Source organism: Aotus nancymaae, unplaced genomic scaffold, assembly GCF_030222135.1.
Source record: "Aotus nancymaae isolate 86718 unplaced genomic scaffold, 86718_ANA_hifiasm-v0.15.2.pri h1tg000015l_1, whole genome shotgun sequence".
Classification (NCBI taxonomy): domain Eukaryota; kingdom Metazoa; phylum Chordata; class Mammalia; order Primates; family Aotidae; genus Aotus; species Aotus nancymaae.
The window spans coordinates 7,875,016-7,895,945 of record NW_026988427.1 but is presented as its reverse complement, the minus strand read 5'-3'; the positions used below and the strand labels follow the sequence as shown (position 1 = coordinate 7,895,945).

At 60.3% G+C, this 20,930-nt stretch overlaps 2 protein-coding genes across 5 annotated transcripts; one reads left to right on the top strand and one right to left on the bottom strand.

Moving 5' to 3' along the window:
- Positions 1-2,584: 2,584 nt before the first annotated feature.
- PRR7 (proline rich 7, synaptic) lies at positions 2,585-4,061 on the top strand. Its single transcript, XM_064376589.1, has 2 exons — positions 2,585-3,250; positions 3,499-4,061. The coding sequence occupies exons 1-2, from the start codon at positions 2,824-2,826 to the stop codon at positions 3,894-3,896; spliced, it is 825 nt and encodes a 274-aa protein (XP_064232659.1). The 5' UTR covers positions 2,585-2,823; the 3' UTR covers positions 3,897-4,061.
- Positions 4,062-4,667: 606 nt separating this feature from the next.
- Positions 4,668-19,754, bottom strand: DBN1 (drebrin 1). Of its 4 annotated transcripts, none has more exons than XM_021673414.2 (15): positions 19,553-19,754; positions 14,984-15,039; positions 14,280-14,392; positions 14,034-14,108; positions 13,772-13,918; positions 13,546-13,623; positions 13,194-13,345; positions 13,053-13,116; positions 8,359-8,418; positions 8,147-8,270; positions 7,323-7,460; positions 6,845-7,015; positions 5,804-6,435; positions 5,400-5,502; positions 4,668-5,245 (listed from the first exon to the last, which is right to left on the bottom strand). In XM_021673414.2, the coding sequence occupies exons 1-15, from the start codon at positions 19,636-19,638 to the stop codon at positions 5,175-5,177; spliced, it is 2,070 nt and encodes a 689-aa protein (XP_021529089.2). In that variant the 5' UTR covers positions 19,639-19,754; the 3' UTR covers positions 4,668-5,174. The 4 variants fall into 4 exon arrangements, with proteins under 4 accessions (XP_021529089.2, XP_064232658.1, XP_021529090.2 ...); XM_064376588.1 differs by lacking the exon at positions 19,553-19,754 and adding an exon at positions 18,226-18,943; XM_021673415.2 differs by lacking the exon at positions 7,323-7,460.
- Between the last annotated feature and the right edge of the window lie 1,176 nt (positions 19,755-20,930).

The window sequence follows — 20,930 nt, the reverse complement described above, 5'->3', positions numbered from 1 at the left end:
TGGGGCAGTGTGGGCAGTGGTGGGAGTGGCTGGGAGCAACAGGCTGCAGACAGGCTCTGAGTCTGAAAGGCTCCCAGACAAGGGCAAGAGCTCACATAGTAAAGGAGCAGTAAGGGGGCATGGTTTTTTCTGGAGGCTTTGCAACATCTGGCCTAGTCAGGTAGAGCATTTTGAAAGGTCTGAATGAACCTCTGATGTTTATGTATTGAGGACCTATGGTGGGTTAGATGAGAGTCTGCTAAGCACGTGGGAGAGAGGCGTCAGACAGGAATGCAGTCCTGTGGGCCTGGTGTGACACTGCCAAGGGATAGTGTTCAGCATCAACCCCCCTGTCGCGCCAGCTGGGCCAGGGGGCTAACTGTGTGACCTTAAGCAAGAACCTTCCTCTCTTTGGCCCAAAGTTGGCTGGTCTATAAAATGCAGCTATGATGGCACCCAGCAGATCCTGGGTGTGGCCTGCCCTGTCTGGCCTAATGCCCAACCTGCTCACCCTGTCTTTTGTCTCTTGCTAATGTGGAGCTGCCCTTCCATCTCCCCTTCATCCTGCAGCCCTTTCTCACCCTGCTATTCCACAGCATCATGGGGGTGGTGATCAGGCATGCCAGGGCCCTGGTGGAAAGGAACAAGAATGTACCTTTTGTCTATTAGCTGGCCAGTCTGCCCAGTGCCACCATGGCTGCCACTTCATCTGGCTTATCACATAGGGAGTGTTTTGACACAGAGTTTGGATTCAGGTTCAGGCTAAATCCTAGCTCCTCCCCTTCTGAGCTGTGTGACCTGGGGCAAGTCATTTCCCTCTCTGATCCTATCTCCCTGTTTATCAAATGGGCACAACCACCACATGGACAAGGTGGTGTTGATGAAAGGATTCTGTGTGGAAAGAGAAATATCCTTGACAGATATTTCTAATTCAGCTAACCCCCATCATCTCCAGCCGTAGAAGTACCTTTTCTGACCCAGAGTTGTTCCTGCCTGGCAGGCCAGGGGGACTTCTGATTAGTGCCAGTTTCCTTAGAGCATTCCTGATGGCTCAGGAAAAGAATAACAGATTTAATTAACTCCCAGTGACTGGCAGCATCGTGTTTTTATCTGGGCTGCGTCACCATGGCAGCCTCATGGCAGGGTTGTCGAGGGGGCGGGCAGAGCTATGGTTCCTGCCATTGTCTTCTGGAACACAGGCCCAGGAGAAGGGGACTGGCATGGGCACCAAGTGGCATGTGGCTGAAGGCAGCCATGGAGTCAGACGGGTGCCATCTGGGGAGAAGTGTGGGGTGGCCCATGGCCTGGCTTCCCCTCAGCTTGGGGCTCAGGCTCCCTGTGGTTCTCAAAGTAGAGTGTGTGCCTTGGGTGTGCTGAAGGTAGGAGGGTCCGTGGTGCTCCTGGAAGAGGCCCACAAAGTAGCCCAGGCCACAGCCCCCGCCACTTAGGCTAGGGTTTTGTGGCCAGGCCTGAGTTCAAATTATGGCTCCACCACCTGCCATCTACACAGCCAGTTGTTCCCCACTCCTCATCTGTAAAATAGGGATCATTCCAGTTACCCCAAAGGCTTTCGTTCAAACCCGTGTGTATAAGGCATTCAGGAAAGGCTCAGTTCTGTTCTGTGGGGGCGGTGAACAGTCACCTGCTACCCTTCACTCTCAGAGTCAGGGCTCCCCGCTACCTACCTCTTAGGGTGCAAGGTTCCCCCTCTCCCCCACTCACCACCACCCCCCCCCCCCGCCGGCTGTGGAGAGGAGGAAGCGGAACTAGAGATGCCCATCTGGAGTGAGTGCAGGACCAGGTGGATATGAAAAACTAGCTTCCGACTCTCATCTAGTTTTCCTCCCCTCTGCTGAGAGGAAAAAGGAGACGGCAGCCTGGAGACAGAGGCAGAGCCAAGTGGGGTTGTGCACGGGTAGGAGGCGGGGAAGCGGAGTTGGAGTAGGCAGGGGCGCCCTGGAGGAAAGGAAGAGAAAGACTGGCCCACGCCCGGCGCGCTAGGCGCAAAGGCAGGGCCGGTGGCACGCAGTGCGAGTCGGAGCCACCCGCTGCAGCTCTCCTACGGGAGCGGCGCAGATCCGGAGGACGCGGTGCAGGGCCGGTTCCGGGCTTTGGGCAGCCAGGGCCTGCCAGGCTTCTGCACAGGGCGCCGGGTGGCTGTTTGTAGGGCTCTAGGAGATGTGCCACCCTTTCCCCGCAGCACAGCAACCGCACCGAGACGCCTCTTCAGCGACCTGGTGCGCACAGGCTCCTGAAACCTTTTCGCAGCTAGGGTACCTTCAGCTAGGGTACCTAGAGGCTGCGGATGGCGAATCTCTCGTGCGGGCTCAGAGTTGGAGTCTGGCCTTTGGGCGCCCCCTGCTGGCCCGCTTCGGCTCCCCTCGGTGCCCCGGCTCCGTGGCGGCTGCGGGGCTCAGATCGGGGAAACCCTACCTAGGAAACCTCGAGCGTGACGTCACCCTCATCAGTGACGTCACCAGGCCCCCGGGGAGCGCGGGGTTCCCACGAAGGAGGCTTTCCCCGGACTGCGCAGGGCGCGGGCGGGGGCCGGGAAGTCATCGGGGGCCGCGGCGCGCCTTCACTGCGCCCTATGTCTGCCCTACAGGTTCCGCGCGGCCCCGGGTGAGGCACGCCTGCGCGCCCGCCGGCGCCATGGGAAGGAGAGGGCGCCGCCTTTGTCCCCCGCCGGCGCGCGCACGACTTGAGACCTGCCACGGGCAGCCCCCGGCCGCGGGTCCCCGAGTGACGCTGGCGGCACCTGAGAGTGTGGCGCGGGCCCGGGGCCACGCGGAGGAGCCCAGTGTCCAGTGAAGCGGCTGAGGACCCGCCGCCCGCGCCGCCGCCATGGTGATGTCCCAAGGCACCTACACGTTCCTCACGTGCTTCGCCGGCTTCTGGCTCATCTGGGGTCTCATCGTCCTGCTCTGCTGCTTCTGCAGCTTCCTGCGCCGCCGCCTCAAACGGCGCCAGGAGGAGCGACTGCGCGAGCAGAACCTGCGTGCCCTAGAGCTGGAGCCCCTCGAGCTCGAGGGCAGTCTGGCCGGGAGTCCCCCGGGCCTGGCGCCGCCGCCGCCACCACCGCACCGCAGCCGCCTGGAGGCGCCGGCGCACGCGCACTCGCATTCGCACGTGCACGTGCACCCGCTGCTGCACCACGGGCCCGCGCAGCCGCACGCACACCCGCACCCGCACCCGCACCACCACGCGCTCCCCCATCCGCCGCCTCCGCACCTGTCGGTGCCGCCGCGGCCCTGGAGCTACCCGCGCCAAGGTGAGTACCGACCTCCGCCAGGGGGCGATCCGGGCCTCCAGGGGTGGGCGGGCCGTCGGCGCGGGCGGGCTCGTTGCTTACCCGTGGGGCTTCCACCCGCCGCCCCCGGGAGAACACAGGCGGCCGCGGTCTAGTGCTCAGGCTTGGGCTCGGGCTGGGGCTGGGGCGCGGGCGATCCCTGGCCAGAGCCTCTGCAAGAGGCTGGAAATCGGCGGCCTCACCCCCTCCGACCGCCTCCCACTCCGCAGCGGAATCGGACATGTCCAAACCACCGTGTTACGAAGAAGCGGTGCTGATGGCCGAGCCGCCGCCGCCCTACAGCGAGGTGCTCACGGACACGCGCGGCCTCTACCGCAAGATCGTCACGCCCTTCCTGAGCCGCCGCGACAGCGCGGAGAAACAGGAGCAGCCGCCTCCCAGCTACAAGCCGCTCTTCCTGGACCGGGGCTACAACTCGGCGCTGCACCTGCCCAGCGCCCCTCGGCCCGCTCCGCCCTGCCCAGCCCTCTGCCTGCAGGCCGACCGCGGCCGCCGGGTCTTCCCCAGCTGGACCGACTCAGAGCTCAGCAGCCGCGAGCCCCTGGAGCACGGAGCTTGGCGTCTGCCGGTCTCCATCCCCTTGTTCGGGAGGACTACAGCCGTATAGAGGGGCGCCCGGCGCCCCGGGCCCCACCGGCGAACTCCTGGCCTGACTGCGGGGCTTTTTAAATGCTTCCCTGGACTGCGGGGAGGGGCGGGGGGAGGGAGGGATTTCTTATCCCGTTTGTTACATTTTGAGGATAATAAAGGTGTGTGATCTGGTTTGGTACAAGCGGAGGGTGCACCCGCTGCTTTCGCCCGGGGTTTTGGCGACAAGCCAGGGCCTTGGCAGGAAGAACTCTGAACCTGCGTTTCCGCCACAAGAGCGCCTAAGGATGCAAAACTAAGTCTGAGATCAACCTTCCTCGGGCGGTTCTAGGTTCCAGGCGGCTTCCCCTGGAAGCCTCAGCCCCCCACCCAGTGTCTGACGGGCCTTGGAATTAGGGTGAGGGCGCCGCCTGGTAGCAGGGAGGTGCTGCGGCCTCGGAGGTGGGAGTAGTTGGGAACCTGGGTTAGGGCAGGCGGCAGCCCAAAGGGATCTGGATTTCTTTATTAACAGACATGAGCACGACCCGTTACAGAAGTTTGTGCTTTCCAAAAAAAAAGAAAAAAAAAAGTTACTGAACGTGAAAAAGGAACCCAAGCAAAGAGAGAGTTGGGGAGGGGCCACCCAAGCCCCTGGGCCCCATCCATAGCCCTGACCTGAACCGCGCCTAGGGCCTCCAGCCTGGGACCTGCCCAGCAGGAGACGGGGGTGGGTAGCCGAGGGGCCCCAGCTGGGCCTGCTACTTCCTTTGGGCCAGACAGGGAGGGGTCAAAAGAAGGGCGGGGAGGGGGGTCCCAGGGAGCCAGAGCCCACGAGCCATTTATTGCCATGTTTTAAAATTCGTGCAAAATATCTGAAGCCCTGGACAGAGAATACAAAGTGATATTTTTCCAAGAAACATAAAACTAGGAAAAGAGGTGGGGAACATTTTCCCACCAGAGCTCCCCCCACGCCAGGCCCCAAGCAGGGTGAGGCCTCCACCCCGGCCAGCTGAGCAGGGAGGACTAACAGCTACAATCTGGACCAGGGAAGGAGGAGTGGAATTTGCAACAGCGTCTCAACTACCAACGGGAGGAAAACCAGTCAACTGTACAAGTCTCCTATCAACTTTAAAAAAAAGAGAAAAGCTGTAAAAGTCAGGCCCTGTGGGTAGGGAAGCGGCCAAGTCCCCAGCCAGGGCCGGAATCCAGAGTGGGTGCCAGGCGGAGCTGCTGCGAATGCAGGCACGGCGGGCCGTCTGGCCAGAGGCCGATGCAGGTGGGCGGCCTTGGCAAGGGCAGCCTAGGGCTGGCGCCACTGCTAATCACCACCCTCGAAGCCCTCCTCCTCTTCTGGAACTGGGTCTGCATCCCAGCAGGTGATGTCGATTTCTATGGCATTAGAAGGGAAGAAGAGTTAGGGACCTAGCCGACCCATGCTTGTGTCCCCAGCCTCTATGGGTGGTGGGTAGTGGTGGGGTGGCTGCCCACATTCAAACCCAGCCTCTCCACCGAAATTCCTCCCCATCATCCACCCCAGTACTACCTGGAGGCTTGTTGTAGAACACAGGAGGCGGAGCCTTGGCACAGAGCTCTTCGGATTGGGCAAAATCCTCCTCCTGTGATTGACTGAAGTACCCCTCACTGGCCTGCAGGGGAAAGCATCAGGTCACTTGGCCCCACCCAGCAGGACTGGGGCTGACCTATCAGGCCTGAGCGTGTTTCCCCGGCAACCACTGATGGAATCATTGGTTGCCGGGGAAACACGGATGCCTGCCTTGGGAACAAAAGCAGAGCTGGCCCAGGGAGGGCGGGTGGGATGGACTTCCCCTCCAATAATGTGGGTCACACAGAAAGGGGGTACTGGTGCAAGCCTGAGCGATGCAGGACCAGTGCCCTGCTCAGCCTGGACTCCCTCCCATCCCTCCCACCAGGCAGCCCCTGCTGCACCTGGGTCGCCTCCTTCTGGGTGGTCTCGCCATTGGTCAGCAGGTGGGGCTGTGGCTCCTGCTCTTGCTCTTGCTCCAGCTCCTCAAGGGCCGAGGGCAGAGTTGGGGCCTGGGGGACGGCCAAGGGCTCCCCTTCTACTTCCTCTGGGTCACAGAAGGTGGCTGGCGGCTCAGGCAGCTCATCAAAGTTGAGAAGGGTGGCACAGCTTTCGCCTGCTGGCAGCAGTGGCTCCGGAGCCACCTCGTCCAGCAGGGGCACCTCTGCCAGGGTGACCTCAGTACCTGAGGGTGGTGTGGGGGCCCTGCGCTCACCCTGGAGTGAGGAGCCCCCTTCCCCATTGCCAGGCCATAGGTCAATGAGGCTGGTGGTGGCAAGGGGTACATTGTTGGCAACAGTGGTGTCAGCAGTGGCAGTGTCGGTTTCAATGGCGTCAGCTGCATCATGGGCCTCGGTGGTGTCGGCTGTGGCAGCCTGCTCTGCAGACTCCATGAACATCAAGTCCTCTGCAGGGCTGCCTGGCCCCCGGGGAGGCGCCTGTGCCTGGGGGGGCTCCTCCACGGGGCCGGCCCAGGCCTGAGGGTCTGCTGCTCTGGTCTCCTCACTGTCCAGGCTGGGGCTGGGCTCCTGGGTCTCTGTCACAGCACAGGCAGAGGAGATATGCAATCGGCTCCCTTGAAGGAGGATGGAGACCCTGCCCCATGGACAGTGGTGGTGGTTGTCCAACAATGTGAGGAGTGAAGGAGCCAGGGACTTCCATGCAGGTGTCCCACTGCCCCCTTACCCAGTGACCCCAGTGGCTTTAAGCCCCTTGGCAGCTCCGGGAGGAAGGCCTGATTCCCACTTGAGAAGTCGGGTGCTGAGCTTTAGAGAGGGCAGGTCTGACTGCACACCAGGGCTCCTCCCCGCACAGCCGCCTCCAGGGCAGTGCAGTCTTAGTGATGGGTGGCCCAGATCCCTGGAGAACGGTTACCATGGCAACCTGGGGCTCTCAGCCAGGGAGTGATGATGGGAGCCCCGGTGCAGGTAGGGTCCCTCTCTCACCTTGGGCTGGTGCGGGTGGTGGTGGCAGTGGTGGAGGCTGTGAGGATGTGACCTCATCCAGGGCCCTCTCAATCTGCTCAGCAACAGGGGTGGAGGCGGTGCTGGAGTCAGATGGGCTCCGCGTGGGGATGGGAGTGGGCGCCATCCTCCGGTGGCTGTCCAGGTGGCTGCCTGTGGAACAAACCCCAGGTGGATCAGTGAGGGCAGGGGAGCCGGGTGGGACAGGACTGTCCACCTTGGGGCCTGGCCAGCACCTCCTCTCTGGAGTCTGGGTGGGGGCCAGACTACAGCTCCAGACCCTGTAAGCTAGGCCCTTGGGGGCCAGTGCCCCACAGGGCCAGGGACAAGAGGCAGGCAGTGCCTGCCCTGGGGACAAACACCAGAGATCAGCGGTCAGGCTGGGGGAGTGAGGGTGGGGGGCTGCTGGGAAGCGGGGCCCTCCTTACCACCCCCGCCGAGGCCTGGGGCTGCTACCTACATGGGAGGGAGGAAGAGAGGTTTGGGGTGCGGTGACAGGTGATATAGGGAAAGGGAGTCCGTGGAGGGGAGGAGGAGGAAGAGGAGGAGGAGGAAGGCCCACTGTCCGATGCCTTTATGAAAGGGCAGTACGGACGACCTGCCGAGAGAGACAGACAGAGAAAGAGACAGAGGACAAGAGAGGGTCAGTCTCCCCCACCCCTGCCAAGGCCTCTCCCGCCCCCAGGGCTGGCCCTGGATGTCCAAGCTGCCTTCAGCCAGGGCGCACTCAGCCAAGCCAGCCACAGCCTCACACCAGCCCCAGACACACAGCCAGCCTGAGAGCAGCACAGCAGACATGGCCTGCATAGGGACCCCAGCATGGGGCAAGCACACTGAGGCCAGCAGACAGGGTGGGGAAGAGCTTCAGGGAAGGAGAAGCATCACAGTGATAAGCAGAACGGGGACACCTGAGTGCAAGCTCCAGGAGGCTCACTCAGGGCCCGGGCAAGAGCCCAGCCCGCATGCATCCCGGTCTTCCAGGCCAGACCTAGTTCACCCCAGCCTGGCTGCTCCCCGCGGCCAGCGCTGTGCCTCAGCCCAGGCCAGAGCTGCCCCTCAGGCCCCAGCACTCCCCACTGTTCAGCCACAAGCGACTTTGACAACACCCCTGGCCTTTCTTGGGGTCCTGCCACCTGGGAAGTGGTGGGCGGATGCACGCTGGATGAAGGGTCTCGCCTTCTCCAAGGGTTCCTTGGGCAAGGCTTCCCTTCCAAGAGAGTCCCAGAGAGGCTCAAGGCCATAACCTGAGGAGTGGGGTCGGGTGGGGGTGAGGCCTAGGACTACCTGGTCGGTGGTTGAAGGGCGAGGGCACATCACAGCTGCCCGCGGAGGCCGATGCGACTCTTTCCTGCTGCTTGAAGAACTCCCGTGGGTTGTCAGGCCGCTGGGCAATAATGGCTGCTGCCTCCTGATGGCACAAGGAGAAGGTTGAGGCTGGGCCAGGCCAGCTGAGGTAGTCCCTGCCCACCTCACCTGGCCGGTGCCCCCGCGTTCACCTCCACCTCTGACTCCGACTTCTTCATGTGGGTCTCTTCCTCCTCATCCCGATGGTCACCCTGGAAACCAAAGGGACAGAGTCTGGTGCACCTACCCCCACAGGGGCTCTTGGCCTTCTTTTTTACTGTATTTGATTTATTTATTTTGTTTTTGAGACAGGTTCTCGCTCTGTCACAGAGGCTGAAGTGCAATGGCGCAATCACAGCTCACTGCCACCTCTGCCTCCTGGGGCTCAAGCAATCCTCCCACCTCAGGTTTCCACCACCACACCCGGCTCATTTTAATTTTTTTTGTAGAGGTGAGAGTCTCCCTATGTTTCCCAGGCTGGTCTCAAACTTCTGGGCTGAAGGGACCCTCCTGCCTTGGCCTCCCAAAGTGGTGGGACGGATTACAGCCATGAGCCACCAATGCCCAGTCTTCTGGCCTTCTTACAGCCCCCATGCTTCTTTCGTGGTCTGCCAGGAAGGGTCTCAGAGCTGGTACCTCTGCCCCTTGAAACCGAGTCACAGAGGCCCTCTCTTCCTTCAGGGCCCTTGACCACCTCATCTCTGACCTGCCAGGCCTCTGGGCACCAGGCTCATTCACGTGCTTGCTCATCCCCATATCTGAGTAGGAGCCTAGAGCCATCCAGGAGCGCTCTAAGGTTTGCAGATAACTTTTCTCAGACCTCCTACCCCAGTGCCGGGGTCACCATGCTCCCAATGTTGCTGCCTGGACCATGGCATCACGGCCCAGCCATCCTCACTGGCACCTGCCTTATTTGCTCTCCACAGGCCCTGAAAGGACCCTTCTAAAATGCGGCTCAGACCATTATTTTCCTGAGCTTAAAATCTCTCAGGGGTTCCCAAGAGCCACAGCAAGCATGGGCTAAATATGACCCACAGATGGCTTTTGTTTTGCTGGTATGATATTTTTAAACCATGTTAATTAGTTGCCACCACTTAAAGACCAGGAACCTTATACTGAAGTCAGAATTCTAGTTTCTCTTGAGGTGCCAGAGCCCTGGAGACACCACCTCCAAGTCCCGGAGCGGCCATCACCAGGGCCGCGCGGCAGCACCCCTAGCCCAGGCTTGTGCCACCCGCTTGCCCCGGCCCCGCCATCACCTACTGGCTCCACCTGCCCACTGCACACGTTGTTTTGGGTAGGAAGGGCCATCGCTTGGCCGACGTCCCCACCCCTGCCTGACCTAGCCGTCACCTCTCCAACACCACCCCCCTGCCCCAGCCCCCACCCAAGGCGCCCACATACTGTGAAATGTAGACATCAAGTCCTCAGCACGACGCAGTCACAGTTCCCAGAACAGGCACACCCGTTCCCACCTCCAAGCCTTAGCATGGGAGCTCAGCCTCTCTCCCAAATGCCTGCTCCCCGCCCCGGGGCCAGGCCAGGCCCTCTGGTTTCCAGCTGCAGGGTAGGCAGAGCTTCCTGGGGAAAAGGTCCCTCGCTTGTTCAGGTCATTTCCTCCTCTGGGTCCCCACAGAGCGCTCCTGGCTTCCACCACGATGACTCCACGTCCTAAGTTCCTGTTTCCGGAGTCTTCTCCCACCCGCCGTATGGGTGGGATACAGGATGACCGGGGTCTCTAGGTGGCCAGCACAAGGCGGGTGCCTGTTTGCTCAACTGAACTCACACATCAACGGCCTCTTATTCAGCATCCCCTGCTGCTCAGGTGGCAGCTTGGACAGGAAGGGCTGTAAGGGGTGAAGTCCCAGGGCTGCTCTGGTTTTTGAGCGTATAATCTAGAACTGAAGCTTATCTGTCAGGGGCACTAGGAGAAGGACCCTTTGTAGCATCCCACCTCAGGAGGGCTGTCACCTCGGCGGTAACTTTATGACCCCCAGAATGAAGTCTAACTCCTCCTCTGACCTCGTCATCCTTTCCCAGTCAAATTTCCCCTGCTCCTCAGCCCACGGGGTTCCAGTCAGCACAGGCTCTTTGCCTTCCCACGATCCTATGTCCCACCAGCCTTTGCTGGTGCTCTGCCCCCTGCCTGCTGCAATCTCACTTGCTTGATTCCTCTGCCTTGCTCCAAGAAAGGACCCAGAGGCAGCTACCCCAAAGACTTTAACTACCGACCATGTGAACAACACTGAAACACGTAAGGCCCAGGGAACGGAGAGAGGTCAATACACTAACCACATGGGTCAGAGCCACTGCTGTGCCTAAAGCATTTTCAGACACATGGGAGCTCCCCTGCAGCCCAGGCAAAAAGGGAACCCAGACATGGAACACAATTCTTAATGGGAGAGAAAGCAGAACAGCTCCTTAAGCCAAGAGAAAGCATTTTATGATGCTAAATCCCAAAGTCTCTCACGTGTGCCCTTCCTTAGAGGACCTGAAGTGGCAAGGCTACCACAATGACCTGCGAGAATGTCCACTTTCACTGTCACGTGAATATTTGAGGGGCCAGATGGGACTATAAAATAAGGGTAAGCTCCTTCAGATTTTGCCTGAAATGATGATAATTGGTGAAAATAAATCAGGTCAGGGGGTTCACAACACTATTCTGTCTACTTGCATGTGTGTGTGTTTGAAATGTTAGCATAAAAATAAACTTTATCAGGCCGGGTGTAGTGGCTCATGCCTATAATCTCAGCACTTTGGGAGGCCAAGGCGGGCAGATCACGAGGTCAGGAGTTCGAGACCAGCCTGAACAACGTGGTAAAACCCTGTCTCTACTAAAAATACAAAAATTAGCCAGGTATGGTGGAGCGTGCCTGTAATCCCAGATACTCAGGAGGCTGAGGCAGGAGAATCACTTGAACCCAAGAGGTGGAGGTTGCAGTGAGCCGAGATCGTGCCACTGCACTCCCCCCTGGGTGACAGAGTGAGACTGTTTCAAAAAAACAAAAAAGGCCAGGCAAGGTGGCTCACACCTGTAATCCCAGCACTTTGGGAGGTCAAGGCGGGTGGATCACTTGAGGTCAGGAGTTCGAGACCAGCCTGACTAACATGGAGAAACCCCAACTCTACTAAAAATATAAAAAATTAGCGGGGCGTGGTGATGCATGCCTGTAATCCCAGCTACATGGAGGCTGAGGCAGGAGAATTGCTTGAACCCGGGAGTCAGAGATTGCGGTAAGCAGAGATCACACCATTGCACTACTGGCCGGGCATGGTGGCTCATGCCTGTAATCCCAACACTTTGGGAAGCAGAGGTGGGTGGATCACCTGAGGTCAGGAGTTTGAGATTAGCCATGGCCAACATGGCAAAACCCTGTCTCTACTAAAAATACAAAAAATTAGCTGGGTGTGGTGGCGCGTGCCTGTAATCCCAGTTACTCAGGAGGCTGAGGCATGAAAATCACTTGAACCTGGGAGGCAGAGGTTGCAGTGAGCCGAGATCCCGCCACTGCACTCCAGACTGGCTCCTGGCGACAGAGGGACGCTCTGTCTCAAAAAAAAAAACCACTGTGAAAGGAAATAGTATATCCATACAATGGAATAGGATTCAGCCTTCCACAGGAAGGAAATTCTGACGCATGCTACCACACGGATGAACCCTAAGGCCATCATGCTAAGTGAAATAAGCCACACACTAAAGGACAAACACTGTATGATTCCACTGATAGGCGGTCCCCACAGTAGTCAACTTCATAGAGACAGAAAGTGGAATGGTGGCTTCTAGGGGCTGGCGAGTGGGGAAGGGGAGAATTTGTGCTTCATGGAGAGTAGTGGTGGTTGTCCAACAATGTGAATGAACTTAATGCCACTTAATGAACTGCATATTTTAAAATGGCTGAAGTGATACATTTTATGGTTATGTATATTTTACCATAATTAAAACAAATACATGAATCAACTTATTATGAAAAAAAAGGTCTTGCCCAGCGTGTTCTCCATCATGTTCTGCAGGTGGCAGGTGAAGTGTGTGTTGAATGAATGACTGGGGCTGGAGCTTACCAGCCACACATTGTCCCCATCCCATCCAAGGGCCGATGTGACTGGAGTGACTTACGCCGGTGCCTGCAGGACTGTCTTGCCTCCTGTCTCTCAGCCTCCTGTGGGTGTGACTCTGGAGCCCGTTTGAGTCCCCACAGCCCTGCATCTGCCCATCACAGTTCCAATCCAGATGAGTATCAACCCACCTTCCTTCCTGAACTAAGCTATGCTCAGTCCTGTATGACATTAGCTATTTCTGAAATACTAAATTCAAAGCATGAAGATGTGACTTGGCTGTGATTTTCAGGGACCAATCCACAGGACCTATGTGCCCTTCCCCATGTCTGGAGGTTCAGACAGCACCCCTGGAACAAAGTGGCTGCTCCCAAGGAAACACTGCACACTGGCTACAGATGCCCAGCACTGGCCCAGACTCACCCATGCTGCCCACAGCACTCCTGTGGTGGGACCAGGCCTGGCGGCCCCTCAAAGCATAAAAACAGTGTCTAATCTGCCTAGAGCCCCTCCCCCAGGAGAGGAGGGGGAGCCTGGTCAGTGAGACTCTGGGTCTAGATGGATTTTCTCTTCCAGTCTAGAGCACAAGCTTCTCCAAGGTAGTCTTTTGCCATGGCCAGAGCCCCAGATGACGAGGTACCAGGCCTGATGCTCCATTGCACCCCGTGCCCATGCAGGTCCTCAGAACACCCAGCACCATCCCCGAGCCCTCATCTCCCCACAAGGCCCAGGAACACAGGGACCATCCTCACTTCCCTGACCAGGAGACCGGAAGCCTGGGCAAAGAACTTACGAAGATGGACTGCTCCTTCAACCGCCTCTTGGCCTCTTCGGCTTCTAAAGTCTGCTGTTTCCTCCTGGAACAACAAGCAGCCGGCAACCTTCAGGGTGCGCCTGGGGGGGCCCTGGAGCACTGCTGGGCGGGAGGGCTCACCTGTGCTCCTCGATCTGCTGCTCCCGCTCCCGGTAGCGCCGCTCGCGCTCCTCTTGCTCCTGCCGCTCCTGCTCCATCCGCTCCTGCTCGAACCTGAGCCTCTCATCCAGAGCCTTCTTCCGCTCCTCCTCCTTCCGCAGCTCTTCTTCCTTCTGCGAGCCCCGGTGTGAGCAAGGGTAGGCCCTGAGCCTGGGCGCCTGGCCCCTGCCCCTCCGGCTCGTCCCTAACCCAGGGCAGGAGGTAGGAGGTGGGCACGTAGCATGGACCACGCCACTGCAGTGAGGGACACAGAGCTGCCCCATGGGGCCCATGAGGGGTGGCGGCTCAGCCGGGCCAGGCTCAGGGTCCATACCTTGGCTTGCTCCCAGAACTGCTCTCGGTTAATCCGCTTCATTTCCACAGCTGCGTCTGTCTTCTGGTAGGTGGTGCCCTTTGGTGTCAAAGGACCCAGCATGAGCAGGCTGACTGCTCCGGGACCCCCCCACACCTAAAGGGTGAGGGCTAAGAGGAACTGGACAGGCCAGTCTCGGACACCAGGCCACGCAGGCAGAGCCCACAGGTACCAAACACACACTAACCACAGGCTCGGCATTCTCATCCTCTCGCAGCCGCAGCCGATGCAGCACGGGGCTGGAAAGCCGCGCCAGCCCGTTGGAGAGCCGCTGCCCAATGGCACCTGCGTCGATGTCTTCCACGCTGCTGGCGTTCACGATCACATCGACGCCCTTCCGCAAGAAGATGGCAGTGCTCAGGCGGCCCCGCCCTCCCGCCATCACCACTTCAGCATACAGACCCTGGTGGCTGTCCCCGCTCTCAAGAGCCCTGGCCCCACACACAAACCTGGAAGAACTCAGCCACCTTGGCCACATGGCTGGCACAAGCGCACTTACGGGCATCAGGCACATCTTCACCCACCTGCAAAGTACCCAGCAAAGAGGGGGTCAGGAAAGGACAAGAGGGGCCCTACATGATAGAGTGCATCCTCCCTGGGGCTGGTGGGGTTCCCTTTCCACAGGTGTCAGAGGGCTGAGGGGAAGGGCGACCGCCCTGGGCCTTTGGCTCCCTTCCCCAGCCACAGCCACATACCCAGTTGATGAGCACGTATTTTGGCAGAGCCGCTTGGGAGTCCTTGACGCTGCAGAAGCCGTACATGACCTTCTGGTTCTCAAAGTGGCCTGAAAGCTCCTGCAAGCCCCCTTCTGGAGTAATCAGGAGAGTGTCAGGGCTCTCTGCCTCCTAAACCCTTCCCCAAAATAGCCTGGAACTCAAAGGAAAGACTCTTCCTGGGCTCCCCAGGCACCAAAAGGGGTCTTCTGGCCTCTGGGATGTGTGGGTCCCAGTTTGTGTTGGTCTGTGTGGGGGCGGGGCGGGGGTGCACAGGGATCTAGCTTTGCCTCCTGCAGGGCCTGATTTGAGGCATCCTCAGGTCTCATTCTTCACACATCACCATGTCTCACCAGGTGCCAGTGCCCAGAGGCAAAATCAAGCCTTCTGGCTCTGGGGAAGGTGGTGAATAGGGCCCTTCTCCCAAAGCATCCCAGCTGTGTGGCTTCAGGCAAGTCACTTCACTTGCCCTGTTGGAGGCTCAGCCTTCTCAGAAGTCCAACATTCAACAAGGCTCCAAGCTCCCTCCCCACCCCGGGGACACAGGGATGACCGGAGGAAGGACACCTGCCAGACCCAGACAAGTGTGGATGCAGGCGGGGAGGTGGCTTGGAGCCAGGTGGGTGGGGAAGAAAACAACTGAGGAGGGAGTGGAGAGGAAGGGAAGGAATGGCTGGAATTCCTACCTCCTGATGCTGCAAGCTTGAGGTCATCTGAGCCATCCTCATATGTGTACAGAGCCCTGGGGAGAGGGAGGGGTGGCTGTCAAACTGTCAGGGCCCAGGCTGCCAATTCTGGGTGGGGACAGCTCTGGGGAGGGAGAGGGACATGGAGTGGGAAAGACAGGAACGGGGAGGGCTCCTGCAGTCGCCATGACAACAGGGCCACGCATGGCCTCGGGCAGGAGCCCAACAGGGTGCCGCTGGAGGCCCGGGTCAGGTGGGGAGCAGGCAGTGAGGGGAGAAATTGCTGGCCGGTCAAGCTCAGTGTGCCGCATCTCGGCCCTGGCCCTGGCAGCCTACAACCCAGTGGAGCGGGTGTGTGATGGAGATTCCAAGGCGACTACGGTTCCTTGGTTACTGTTCCCTGGCTACCACCATCCTCACCCCCCATTGGCTAGTGCCAGGAACTTATCTGGCACGTGCCTTGGTCCCCGCTGCTCCTCCTGCTGCTCCTCCCCCAGGGAGGGAGGGAGGAGGAGAGAGAACCTGGTGCTCCCACAGCTCTGGGCATCCCCCAGTAACCATGGCAACCCTGCAATTGGCACACGACTGGCCCACCCCAGCTGCATTCTCCTTGAACACAAAGGACCCTGGGGACCCGCCCTCAGTCTCAATCTCCGCCTCTCTGAAATGGGGATGAGGTCACTGCAGTCACTCTCGCCCAGACTATGGCCCCAGGGTGGCCACGAGCTCCAGGCCTTCCAGCCCCTAGGCTGCCTCCGCCCTGGCTGAGGCCTCCTGAGACTGCTGGCCTTTCCTTCCTTCCGCCTGAGCTTCAACATAAAGCTGACCTGGCAGCCTTCCTCCTTCCTCCTCCTCCTCCCTGGCTTCTGTGCCCTGGCTCCTTTTGATAGGCTGCGGTGACAGAGCATCCATTTCACGGAAGGGAATGCAGAGATGCCTCCCCCATCACCCCATGCAGGCCCAGGCTGAGGACCCTCTGGGAGGGAGGAGAGCAGGAGCCTAGGAGGAAGGGCCTTGCCCCTGAGGTTTGGAAGGGCTCAACCCCTTCTCCAAACTCCTATTCCCCAGATGCCAAGGCAGGAGGCTGGGGCTGTGAGGAGGGGAGGCAGAAAGGGAAGGCAAGGGGGAAGAGAAAGGGGAGGGGAGAAGCAGAGGGAGAAACAGGGAGAGGAGGAAGAATAGAAAGGAGAGAAGTGAAGGGATGAAGGAAATGAAGGCGAGAGGGACAGAGGGTACATCTCAGGAGTTATGGCCAGGGCCAAATGGCTGTGGCCCCTCCTCTTCCTGGATTCCCCACTTCCTACCTCCAGGAAGGGACTCAGGTGGGCTGTGGGGCTTGGAGCTCCTAGTCCAACTGTGGCCCCCAGCCCTGGCCTGTCCCTGACATCTGCTTCCAGCACAGCTGTCCCACCACCTGTCCTGCTGCCCTAACCCACTACGGGAACAAAGGGCCCTGAGAGAAGCAGGCTCTGTCCCTCTCCATACATAGATGAGAAACTGAGGCAGAGCCCAGGGACCCTAGTTCCCAGAGACTGCTCTAGACATCACACCTCCCTGAGATCACCTGTCCTAACCTGCCCAGGCTCTCTGGGGCACTTTTCATCCTAAGGCCCTGCTTACCCACCTCAGGCCACCTTTTCCTGCTCCAGCCACAGCCCTTCCCCAGTAGAAACCATACCCCAGTTCGAACCCTCCAGCTTGCCTTTCCATTGGACCACCCTATACACACCACACACTTGGGCCACACCTGACAGCTCCCTGACCCAAGCAGGGTTCTGGACAGGGTGCACCTTGGAGGCTCTGCCTATGTGGTTCTCTTTGAATGGAAGGCAAGACCTGCTCCTCTACCCCATGCCTATTCCCAGTGGAATCCTTCCGTTCTTCAGGACCCAATGCTGGCCCCCAGCAGCCTCCCTTGAGCTGTGTCTCCCAGAGCACCCACCACATCCCAGCAGGAATACAAAGGCCAGTGCTTCTCAAACCAATCAGAGGCACCCCGAGCCTGGTGGTGCACCAGGTGAAAGCTGGTGAAACAACAGGGAATCAGGATGGGGTAGGGGCCAGGCACCTACACATCTCGCCAGCTCCAACTCCTGGAGACAGACACCGACCCCAACTGTAAGCCTCGTGAAGGCAGGAACGCTGACTCGGTCAATCAGCACATCCTGCTCTCAGGGCCTGGGGTCCAGCACACTGTACACCAGAAGTATGTATGATATTGACACCAACTTAGAAGCCATCTAGCCAGAAACTGAACTAGCGTGAGGTGGGAGCGAGAATGTGGCAGTTCCAGAGGCCCTGGGGTGAGCTCAGGTGGGTGGCTGGGGGCAGGTAGACCCCTCAGGAACATCACTCTCATGATGGTGGTGCTAGAAAGGCAGGTAGGGCTGGGCCCAATCCCTTGTCTTTCCAAGAGGACCAGGAACTTGCGTATGGTCACAGTGAGTCATATCACAACCAGGGCAACAGTGGCCCTTCCCACTATACAACCTCATTTCCTGGGTCCCCTGCTCCCCGCGCCAGAGTAGTGGTCCACTTCAAAGGCCCTGCCACCTAGGAGTGAACTCCTCCCAACCACCCCTCCCTTACTGGAGGCAAGGTAAGAGGGGGCAGACAGCAATTTACCCAAGACGCCCCTCCCTCTGGATCTCTGTGCAGGGTCTGCCTCTGAGTCTTCAGATCTCACTGCACCCATGGTTCCATGCTCGGTGCTGGGATACTCATGTCCTCTTGTGCAGAAAGTGATCCTCACACCCTTTTTTCAAAATGCTATCTGGGCCCTTAGTGAACGACTGTGTGCATGTGCGAGGGTACATGTGTGCATCTGTGTGTGTCCCACACACAACCCAGATGGGGGGTGACGCACACCAGTGATGAATAACTCGGTTTGGCCACACTGATGCTGCTGGTGGGGCGGGGGCGGGGGGCAGGCCTCTGTTGAACAAGATGTAGGGCAGCAGGGGTTGTGTGGCCCTGGCAATAGGCCACCAGAGCTCTGCTTTGAGGAGAAAACGGGCTGGTGGTATATAGCACCCCTCCAGACTGGAGGGTGAAGGAGGTGTTCTGGGGTGAGCTGTGCCTCTCTTCAGGCGGGGCCTTATCCCAAAGCCAGCTCCTTCTCCAGGCCAAGCCAGCCTCTTGCCCAGAGCTCCTCTCATGATCTCAGGCCCCCTGGGGCAGGGTTGAGACAATGGGTGGGCCTCCTGCCTGCTGAGCCTGTGCTGGCCTCTTCTGTGACTGACCTGCAGGACAGGAGAGCTTGTCTCCCGCGTCCATCCCTCCAGGCCTGGCTGCCGGCCAGTGCTGCAGTACAGTGCCATGGATGCCCAGCCATCTCGTTCCCTCCTCCAGCCCCCAGGTCCGAGTCCCCATCTGGCTGCCCTCCCAGTGTACAGGTAAAGCCAGCCCAAGCGGGGTCCCTCAGACCCACCCTCTTCTTTGCCTCAGTTTCCTCAATAAGAGCCTGTTCCCATCTGCCAGCAGGGAGAGGAGGCCTAGGAACCAGATGGGAACCTTCCCCAGGAGAAGAGTATTACTCGAGGAAGAGGATTCCAGGATGGGGCAGTGAGGAAGCCCTCGGTTTCTTTTTTCCGCCACCCTGGGCCGCCAGCCCCAGAGCAGGTGGTCCATCCCTTCCCCCAGCTCAGGGGGAGACAACAGCTGGGGGGCGGAGAGAGGGGCGGCCCAGCTCCTCCCCCATCAGGGACCAAATGCCCCTTGCTAGGGGCCCGTGGATCTGCTCACCTCCTCAGCCCTCTTTGGGGGCTCCCTCCACACTTGTTCTCCAGAGGGCTTCCTCCCAGGAACCTCAGCTGGTCCCCTAGAAAGGCAGCTCGGTGCCCCCTAACCCAGCTGCCTAGTCCCCGCAGTCCCGTTCAGGTAGGGGAGGAGAGCTCACCCCTGCCTCCTCCGCGACCCGCGACGGTAAGGGAGTCACTTCGCGGTCGCATGTGGCACTGAACATCCTTCCACCTCACTCCAGCCCAGGTTGCGGGGCGGGGGTGGGGGGGAGGGTGGCCCAGTCCGAGAGGCCCCCGGTGGGCGGGGCGCCCGGCCCCCAGCTCGCTCCGCTCCTCCCCCGCCCTCGCTTTCCTTTGTGCTGTGGCCCGGCCGGGTTGAGCCCGGCAGGCTGCGCTGGCTCCGCTAGATAGGTCCCCGCCCCGTCCCCGTCCGGACCTCGCCCGCTCGAAGGTGGCGAAGGTGCCCTTGGCCGCCCCGTGCACACCTGTCCCCCGCGCCCGGGGGGTGGGGTGGGGGATGGGCTCCCGCAGGGCCACGCGGCCCCGGGCCCCAAATCGGGACCCCGCGTCCTGCGGGCCGCGTCCGGCCGCCGCTCCCACCGCGCGCCTGGGGCCGCCTCCGGGCGCTCGGGGCCCGGCAGTGCCCCGCCTGGCCCGCCGGCCCCTCCCCCGGCGCACACAAAGGCAGCCCCTCCCGGCCCTCCCGGCCCGCTGCACCATTTCGGGGTCCCCCTCCCTTCCCGGCGGCTGGGCGGCGGGGTGGGAGGGAAACAAAGGTGCGGCGGCGGCGCGGGGACAAAGGGGCCGGGGGCGGGGGCGGGGGGCTCACCAGTCGGCCGCGCTCTCCTCCCGGATCACCTCCTCGTACGCCGCCAGCAGCTCCAGGCGGTGGCCGCTGAAGCTGACGCCGGCCATGCTTCGGGCCGGACTGGGTCGAAAGGACAGACGCGCGGACGGACGGGCGGACGGAGGAGGAGGGAGGGAAAGAGGGAGTCGCCGCCGCCGCCGCCTCGGAGCCTCTGCAGCGTCGCGAGCCGAGCGAGCCAGCGGCCGGGGGAGGGGAGCCGGCCGGCGGGGGGCGGGGGGCGCTGGCTCCGCCCGGCTCGCTCCCTCCGCTCGCTCGGTCCTAGCGCCGCCCCGGCCCGGCCCAGGGGGAGGCCCGCCCCCCCTTCCCGGCCTGCCCCGGGCGCCCTCGCGCCCCTCACCCGCCGCCCCTAAGCGCCGCTCCCGGGCCCGCCCCATCCACGTCCCGAACCCTCACCTGCCCCGTCGGTCACCTCGGTGCTCGCCCTCCTTCCAGCCCCGAACTCAGCCCCGTCCCCACCCACTGCTTCATTGATCTCCATTCCCGGTGCGTCCCATCCTACCTTAAAGCCATTTTCATCTGAATCCAGCTCACACATACCAGCGCATCCCTGGCCCATCCGCAGCCCCTCTCTGACCCTTAGAGGTCCATGCCTCCTAGTCTATCCCATCACTATCCACTGCCATCTGCATCCCACTTCCAAAGCCAACCCAGTTCCTTTCCCATCCCAGCTTCAGCCCCATGCTTAGCACATGTCCCAGGCCCCGACATTTCTCACAGCATCCTCCTCAGTCCAGCCCATCCAGTCTCATCCTGATCCCAGTTGACAATTCCCAACCGCAGACCCCCATCTCGGCTCCATGACCATTCATTCCAGGTCATTCTCAGCCTCTGCCCAGCTCATCATCCCTCCATTCCCGGCCTCTCCTCCCTTCCACGCCTGTGCCCTCTCTGATGAAGCTAGCTAGGATATCCTTTGCCTTCTCTCCCAAGCCTCACGCCTCCCAGAGGAGTCCCAAGTAGAGTTCCAGAAGCAGCATCTAACCCCAGACCCCCAGGGCAGGGCTCCTCCAAGGACGCTCAGGGCCAGCCTCTTGGCACCTTTATCTCCTGAAGCTCTGAGCACAGAAGGGGAGGGGGGACTCAGAAAAGTCCCCTGCAAGGGAGTGGACACCATGCCAGGGCCTCCCAGAACTCCATTCTTTGTTGGGTTGGGACCCTGAAACTGTCCACAGCTCTCAGCAGCCTTTTCCACCACTACAAAGCCTCCAATCTCGACCTCCCTGAGCTGACTTCACCTGGTCCCGTCTGCACCGTGGAGGAGGAGGTGGTTCGAGCTGGGCCTCTGAGTTCTGTGTTGGGTAATTGGTTATGCCAAGAGAAGGAGAGCAGGGCTGCCTAT

Bases quoted from the DNA above. Each gene is read 5' to 3' on its own strand.
- PRR7 (XM_064376589.1), top strand. From the start codon at position 2,824: ATGGTGATGTCCCAAGGCACCTACACGTTCCTCACGTGCTTCGCCGGC. The intron at 3,251-3,498 runs GTGAGTACCGAC...CCCACTCCGCAG, and splicing joins CTGGAGCTACCCGCGCCAAG to CGGAATCGGACATGTCCAAA.
- DBN1 (XM_064376588.1), bottom strand. From the start codon at position 18,317: ATGGCTGGGCATCCATGGCACTGTACTGCAGCACTGGCCGGCAGCCAG. The intron at 8,419-13,052 runs GTAAGTTCTTTG...TTTGGTTTCCAG, and splicing joins TGAAGGAGCAGTCCATCTTC to GGTGACCATCGGGATGAGGA. The intron at 5,503-5,803 runs GTGCAGCAGGGG...TTTCCCCTGCAG, and splicing joins CCCAGAAGGAGGCGACCCAG to GCCAGTGAGGGGTACTTCAG.